This window comes from Sceloporus undulatus, chromosome 4 (genome assembly GCF_019175285.1).
Source record: "Sceloporus undulatus isolate JIND9_A2432 ecotype Alabama chromosome 4, SceUnd_v1.1, whole genome shotgun sequence".
NCBI classification, from domain to species: Eukaryota; Metazoa; Chordata; class Lepidosauria; order Squamata; family Phrynosomatidae; genus Sceloporus; species Sceloporus undulatus.
The window spans coordinates 214,485,166-214,493,631 of record NC_056525.1 but is presented as its reverse complement, the minus strand read 5'-3'; the positions used below and the strand labels follow the sequence as shown (position 1 = coordinate 214,493,631).

General features: G+C 38.8%; 1 protein-coding gene across 1 annotated transcript in view; it reads right to left on the bottom strand.

The window, feature by feature from the left end:
* Positions 1 to 8,466, bottom strand: part of ATP6V0D2 (ATPase H+ transporting V0 subunit d2) — a 20,121-nt gene that overhangs the window by 3,183 nt on the left and 8,472 nt on the right. The window contains exons 4-6 of the mRNA XM_042464265.1: positions 7,163 to 7,242; positions 5,295 to 5,372; positions 1,910 to 2,086 (exon numbers count right to left, since the gene is read on the bottom strand). Coding sequence (XP_042320199.1) covers positions 1,910 to 2,086; positions 5,295 to 5,372; positions 7,163 to 7,242 — 335 coding nt within the window. The remainder of the gene's footprint in view (positions 1 to 1,909; positions 2,087 to 5,294; positions 5,373 to 7,162; positions 7,243 to 8,466) is intronic.

The window sequence follows — 8,466 nt, the reverse complement described above, 5'->3', positions numbered from 1 at the left end:
ATCATCATCATCATCATCATCATCATCATCATCATCATCATCATCATCATCGTAGTATTTATTTGTTTCCCGCTCTTTCCCCAAAACTGTCACCCAAAGTGGTTCACAATATTAAAAGAATAGTGCAATTGAAAGGATACAAAAGTGATACATTAAAATAGAATTAAATTATTACAACACTAAAATATGTAATATTTTGACTGGTTGATGCCCTTCTTTCCATCTTGTCCATATAGTCTTTGGGGATACAACACTACTTTTGCTTGGATGCCACTATACACATTTTCTCCCTAGCTCAACCTGCCTCATTTCTAAATCTTTAATGTCTGACTATATTTATGGATCATTATCACAGTGATCTCAGAGGAGGGTTGTGTACAGTCATCTCCAAGTGGGACAGAATCTCAGATAAGTTTCGCATAAAAAGTAGAGGGAGTTCTGGAATACACTCCCTTTTGGCATGAAAAAGACCTCAGGTAGAGCTCCCTAACAAGAAATAATCAATTCCGTGGGACTCACAGGCAACTGATGCATCCACTAGTGTAATAATGGCAAATTTTATTGTTGCTTATCCTCCAGCTGCTTTGAGTTGAATGAAATCTCTGTCAGTGTCAAACTGTGGTACTGTGCTAGTAGATGTACCCTTCTACTCAGAGCAGTTGCAGGAGGATCAGAAGTAAAATCCAGAGTGAATTCACCCACCCAGCAGCAGAGGATCTATCAGCTATCTTGATGGGACAGGGTCTCAGGGGAACACAATATAAGAGTCAGGAATCTTTTTACCCTCAAGGATCAATTTGGCAGCAGTCTCAGAGGTCAGATTCCAGCATTCAGTGGTGTTAAGAGCACTAAATGGTGCCAAAGTGAAGTGGACGGGGTTTTACTAGTTTGAACATTTCCCAATCAATCATACAAATCAAAGCTGAAATCTATGTATGTCTACTCAGGAGCAAGTCCCAGACCTTAGGGTTGCCATAATTCTCTACTAAAAAACGGCACAAAATGTAGGACAAAATTTAGACCAAAATATAGGACAATTGTAGGATAAAATGTAGCTCAAAATGTAGGACATTTAAGAAAAATTGAGGACTTTAAATGTCCTACATTTTGGGCTAAATTTTATCCTACAATTGTCCTATATTTTGGTCTAAATTTTATCCCACATTTTGTCCTGGGTTTTAGTAGAGAATTATGGCAACCCTAGCCCAGTGAACAGACATCCAACAACTATCCAACAGCAAACTAGATAGTTTCGTGCAACAGTTTCTTACACAGTTTTTTAAAAAAAGAAAAACTTAGATTATGGATGAGAGTTAGCAGCAGAAGACCCTTATGAGTGGGACAGAAAAGACCTGAAGGCTACTTTCTCCTGCCTCAGTCTTAATAGGTCAGGACCTAAGCATTTGCCTGATCTTGCTCGCTACTCTTGTTCAAGTCTACTCCAACTTATGGCAGACCTATAGTAGGGTTTTCTTGGCAAGATTGATTCATTGCAAAATGTTTGCCACTGCAAACATTTCCTTTTAGGCTGAGACATTTTAACCCAATGTCACTTAGTGGGTTTTCATGGATGACCAGGAATTCAAGCTCTGAACTCCAAGAGTCCTAGTCCAAAATTCAGACCAATACACCATGTTGTCAATACACCGGTCAGCACATACATCATGAACTTAATCTCTTTCCTCAACTAGTCAAAATCCACACAAAACTGGACAGGACAAAGTCAGTGCCTCCTCCCTTGGCAACTGCTCCATGTAATTCCCATAGTCTTAGAATCAGCTCTTTCTTGGGTTCTTTTCATTTAGATTGTGGCTGAACAAATGCCTAATGTTATTTCTTTGGCACTACATATCATGGAATGTTGAAAACACAGCATGCTTTTGTTAGTAGCTATCTTCTATTTACATACAGCGTAGTAGTCGGCAACGCCCTTCACTTGCTCATAATCCTCCGCTTTGGCAAGCATATCTAAACCTTCTGGATACAGTTTTCCACACGTTGGATACAGCTTCTGTCTGTCTTCTTTACTCAGCTCAGTGCCAAATGAATTGATGGTGATAATAAAAGCCCGCCGGTCTGCTTCAAACTGAATTAAGGAAGAACACTTTTAATCAATTTGAAATCACACAGTTTTAATCACTGAAAATCATTTGGGGGATATTTACTATTAAGTCAAATGTTAACAATATGTTTTTAAGTGGAGGCTCACATTTCTTCTTGGCCGTGGCTAATAGAAAGCAGCTGCAAGAGTTTGAACGAATGGTTTGTTTTGTTTTTAATAACAGAAAGGTTAACCAAACATTTTTTTCTGCCAACTGGGAATGCATGTTATTTCTACTAATGAAAGATAGCGCAAAAGGGTTTTGAACAAGTGCAAACACCATTAGCAACTATGTAGCAGAAGCCAAATTTTTTAACCAGTGAAACCTGCCAAGGCCAGATTAGAAAATGTTACCACTCTGTTGCTTGGCAGTGACCCCCTCCCTTCCTTCATACGTGATTTAGTTTTACACTGAGTTACCTGGGCAAGAGTGTGGGCAGCACCACCACCATAGACAGGAGTCTTAAACAGGAATGTGTACCTCACTTTGTTATCAGCTTGGGACATACTGTATGTGAGCTCTTATATTCCAGTCACATAATTCTGTTGCTAGAGCCTATGCTACTTGAGGTGCCTGTGCTGCTACTAGGATGGCCAAATGCAAAGAGGACAGGGCTCCTATACTTTAAAAATTTGTGTAGAAGAAGGCAATTCTTTTATATACTGGGGTATCTTCTATGCAACTAATAAAAGTGCAGAATCTCTGTTTTTGTATGTATCTGGCCAGCCAGGCTGCAGACTTTAGCACTTCCTAATGTGACAGTAATTCAACATGAGACGTTTTCACCATGAATGTGGGAATGGCATTATGGGTATTGAACTGAACTGAATTCCCTTTCTTTTTGAAACAGAAAAGAAAAATCAATGCAGTAGATTTCTGTCTAAAAAAAAGGATCTGCCTGTTCAACTGTGTGTTTCCACTTACACTCCCACTTAAGATATTCAAGCATTTATTGCTTATACATTATTTTTACAAAGTCACTGAATGTAATGTAAAATGTGCATTGTAACATTCATAACCAGCCCTATTTCAGGATTTTGCTTGACATGCATACTGTGCTATGGTTTTTAAATTTCTAAGCTTTATCAGTCTAATGCTTGCTTATTTTATTCTGAGTCACCCTGATATCATGGTACAAGGTGGTTGGAAAGAGTATTAAAAATCATAATAGAAGTAAGTGAGTAGACATAATGCATAATATAAGCAGCACAACAATGGAGCTCTCCGGCTCAGGATCAACTGGCAGCAAATTAATTCCAAAAGAGGCAGATGTTGATATGCCTGCCAGAATGTCTGGACCAGGATCAAAAATGTCAGAGCTGCAACATTCCATCCCAGTGCTATTTTGTAGCTGTCAATTTTGTAAGTGAATCTGTTATAATAAGTAACTCAATATATGAGTCTGTCCAAAAGATTTATGTGAACAATGAATTCATGCCACCTTCCTTTACTTCTTAATGAATGCAATTAACACATGAGAGCATAATTATTCATAGCTTCATTATTGTTTCTCTTTAACCACTCTGCAAATATTACTGAATAACAGAGGGAAATGCAGAGGGCCAGCCATACCATTAGACAGAGGGGTCGGTCATTCAGACATCAATTTTTTAGTGTGATGATGCAAATCATCTCACTCACACATTTTAGGTTTGTTGTGTACACTATGGCACCACATCAGTGTGCATCACTGCAAGTTTCTTTGCTCACACATGCAAGCATTCAAATAAAGATAGAGTCAATGATGTGAAGGCATTGAGAACATTTTCAAGGCACACAGAGATTTATCTTGGGTCTATTCAGGTCTATTCTCATCAATTCACGCTACAGATTATGCAGACCTTTTTGAAAAACTAACGGGGGGGGGACCCAACATCAATTATCCTGGATTAAGTTGATTTTTTGGCAGCCCCCCCCAACTTAATCAGGTGCATTCAGGATGCATGTGAACAATGGAAATTCAACCTGGATTCATCCTGGATTATTTTCACCATCTGAATAACCACAGAGTAAAAGCAACTACTTCAGGCAGAAGAGGTTGAGAAAAATAGTAGCAGTCACCCACCAGCCATTTATCCTGAGTCCCTTAGCTACTCTCATCTGCTGGAGACAAAAACATCTATTCCATGCAGCCTGTTCTGCACTCCTGGATACTGTCTCATCACCAGTGCTGGTATAAAAATTCAAGTATCAATCCTTTTCTCTACTTTATGGGGAATGGTTGTGGAGAGAGGATGTCACAATTTTCTCTTTTACCTCAGGCAGCAAAGTATATGGCAATTTATTACAGCCTAACTTGGGCATTAATTATTCTTCTGATTAAATCTTGTCTGTGTTTAGTATTACAATGTAATTCTTTATATCCTACGGCTAAACAGCATATTATATTAAATGCCTGGGGTTCAGTTTAAAATCACTATTATTATTTTTACTCTAAAGTAGATATATGTGGCCCGAATCAGGATTGTGACTAGAACTCATGAGTGGGGAAAGTTTAAATCCTCCCTCCATCTGTTTTTACTTAAAATTGTGCATACACATGCAAGAGATTGTATGTGTGCTTTTTTAAAAAACAAACTCTCCAGAGGGTTGTGCAAGCCTTCCCCAGCATCTCTTTAATTAACCACATAAATAGTGCATATTAATTTGTATATTTGCATTTTGTGTGTATTTCATATTTTATTATTGTTGTACCCCATAGTGAAACGTTTGGATTGAACTAGTTCATAAATGCTCATTCATAAGTTAAAAGATAAATAAGCAGAGGGAGGCTGCATACACTTCCCATGCTGTGAGAAAAGGGATATCGATCCTTGACTGCCTGCTGTTTATTGTACATAGCATCTCATTTCACCCTCAGCTGTTGTTTTTTTAAAGTGAGGTGGATTTTAGTGCACAACTCTGATAATATTGTATCAAAATGAAATTAAACACATGGTTGATATGATTGGTAGTGTTTGAATAAAATTCATCTACAATACTGTGGAAGGAAGAAATACAACCAGTGCAAGTTCTCTCATCCTAAATGTTCAAGTAGGTTGCAGAGCACAGTGGCCAATTGAAAAACTGTCATGAGACAAACTGTAATATCACAAATGTCCCAGCCACACCATTGTTAAAGGCCCTGCAGACCTCTTTCAAGTGAGGTCTTTGATAACCAGGTTTGCTACACAGAGACTAAAATTTTCTTACCTCTAAAAGTGGGCACATTATATCTTCTGTAGTGCCACCTTGTTTTTTGCAGAAATTATAAAATGCCTCAAGATAAGACTAAAGAACAGAGGGAAAAAACCATGAAACATTACATTTAAATCTTCTTTGAAGTATCAGCAATAAACTTTACTAGGGTTTTATTAACTTGATACGTGCGGGAAGTGTCAGTATCAACTTCCCGCATGTTCACTGCAGGAGGAAAGGAAAGCTAATACTGTATATTGTCTTAGAATCATAGAATCTTACTCCACAAACCACGATAATATAATCCAATGAGGTTGGCATGCTGAGATTAAACTGCTTCTGTCCCCATAGTTTAAAGCCAGATTAAAGGCAGTGGTGAACATGGATAGATCAACACACCTCCCAGTGGTTGTTGCTACAAGCCCTGGCATGGCATTCAAAATCCCAAAAGCATAGCGCTTGCAAACAGCGGTGTCAAGTCACTACACACATCACATATAGTATCAATAAAAACTTTTTTATATGGCACTTTGTGGAAAAACAGAAGGAGGGGGTCAAAGTGGGTCCACAGTCTCTCTCTGCGCAATGGCTAGCAACCAGGTCAAGGGGTAGGGGGGTGGCCACCATTCCCACAGAGGGCCACCATATCTTCGCCACCCCTTCGCATATTCTTTCAAATCATCGGTGTCCATTGCCTGTCCTGGAGCGATATCGGTACCACACAGATTGTGCCTCTTAAACGAGAGCGGGGGACGGGTGTGCTATAATTCCCAGCTTTTTTTTTCATCAGTATGGGAAGGTTTGGGGGGCACATTCAGATTTAAAAGTCCCAGATTGATTGAAAAAATCCTAGATTTTATTCCTGTTCTTTCCCATTTTATACTGGGTTAAAATAAACTGAACCATGGAACATGTATAAAAAGTTTCTGTTTGTACTAGGAGCTGACAGAAAATATTCTAGGATAAACAAAATGTGCATGAATTTCAACAATAAGAACAAGAACAAAAACTGGGTCTTTCTGGTCTTTATAACTAGTATGAATGTGTCCTTGGGCAGCACAAACTTTGCTGAAGATTATGGTACTTGCACCTTTAGTTGTCCGTTTTGTTCTGAAGAACCATATATCATTCCCTCTTATTGCAACACATTACCCAGGAACCCCAGGGAGAAGCTTTTTTGTTTGCACCCCTTAGGAAGTCCCCACCACCACCACCGTTCTGCTGTGTCCTAGAACAGGTTGGTGTAGGCTCAATCCTTTGCTGTTCCCAGCAGTGCTGAAAAGGTGTTGGAGACAACTGGATGCAGAAGTGGTACCATCAGCAACCACCTGGTACAATCTATCCTGATCCATCCTGCCTCTTTTGCCAGTATGGATATGCCTATAAAGAAATCCACTTGTGGATGGGAATAAAATGTTGCAGCTGGTGCAAGAATTACCAGAAAATAGTTTGGGAAAACAAAAATGTTGTCTTGATCTTTTTTTTAAAAAAAATCTGAAATTACAGCATTGAATACCACATACTCCCCATACATTTGTCCTGTCTGGAGGAGACCTACATCTTTTTGTTTAGTAGCTCTAGAATCTACCCTGGTGGGATTCCCTTGAATCCAGTGAAATTTCATTGAGCAAATCCAGCTAGCATTTACTTAAAAGGAGGACATGCATATATATTTGAAAGGAATAACCAAAATGCAGTCTCCTCAAATACAATGCCTTGTACAGCTGAGTATAAGAAGAGATGTGAAAATTTTATTCAGGGAAGTGAGAGGAAGCAAAAGACACTTGGTCTTTCTAGGTTCTCCCTCACATCTGAACATGTCCAAATTATCTGTACTGCATTCTGTTCTCAGCCAAGGTGGCTATTGTGGTTACAATATTTACCTTGTACAGCTTGTTGCGCATGATTTCAATATTCATTTCATCCAGATCAGTTTCAGATACACAATCTTGAAAAAAATCAGCTGAAATCAGACATTAAAAACAACAAAAGGAACAAGCTAAGTTTTGGAGAAGCAGAAGAAGGGCACCTGATATGATCAAGGATGAAGACATTGGTAGATCTGAGGCCCCAGATTTTCTCTCTTCAAGAACCAAAGTGATGACATAAAGGGGATGGCTCTCCTCTGATATCCTGAAGAACAGCCATGTCATCCCTTCTTCACACAGAGAGAAGAATATATTCCTTACCCCTCTGCTTGGAGAATAGCTCTGTTATATCCACTCACTCATCAGAACAATTTATTTGTTTTCTTATTATCCCACTTTTCTTCCAGTGTGGGACCCAAAGTGGCTCACAATGTAATTAAAATGAGGCTAAAAGCAATCACGATAGGAATTTTAAAAGGAATTTGATAAACCATCCCATTAAAATAGCATTAATCTAACCTATAACAATAATGCAGCATCCCCATTAAAAACTTTTCTGTAATAACCAGCCAATGACCAGATCCTGTCCAGGTTAAAAGATCTTTGTGTACTGGAAGAAGGAGAGAGAGGCTCAAATTAATCTTCTGTGGGAAGAAGTTCTATAGCCATCAAGAAAGCCCTCTCACATGTCCACCCTAGATGGTGGTGGGACAGAAAGAAAGCCTCCCTGCAAGGAACTCAAACTAATTCAAATAGGGAGAAAGTTTGGACTCAAGCCATATGGATATCGTCCCTCCCCCTTCTGCTTAAAATTCCAGGGCATTAACAGGGTATTACAAATAATAATACCAAAATAATTCCCAAAAGGGGGAAGGTAACTGATAGCTGAACATTCCTAATTTGTTGTATATGTGCAACAAGATGATGTAGTTTAAAATGGTATGCTTGCTAATCCAAATCTCCACCAGGTATCTGATTGATAATGCTGAGATAAATTCCAGCCAACTTCAGCCGCTCTTAAATTATGGAATGGCCTGTCGGAAGAGATCTGACATATCACCAATCTTGACAACTTTAAAAAAGCCCTCAAGATGGATCTCTTCCAACAGGCCTTCCCTGACTGATCATCTTACTCCCACTGGTATGGACTACCCTGACTACCCCAAGATGTTGTGTGCAAATTATGATGTTGTAGTGATTTTAATATGATTTTATAAGCCTGATGTTGTATGTATGTATTTTATTATTGTTTTATGATTGTAAATTTTTCACTGTTGTAACCCGCCTCGATCCATTGGAGAGATGGGGAAAAATTAAAT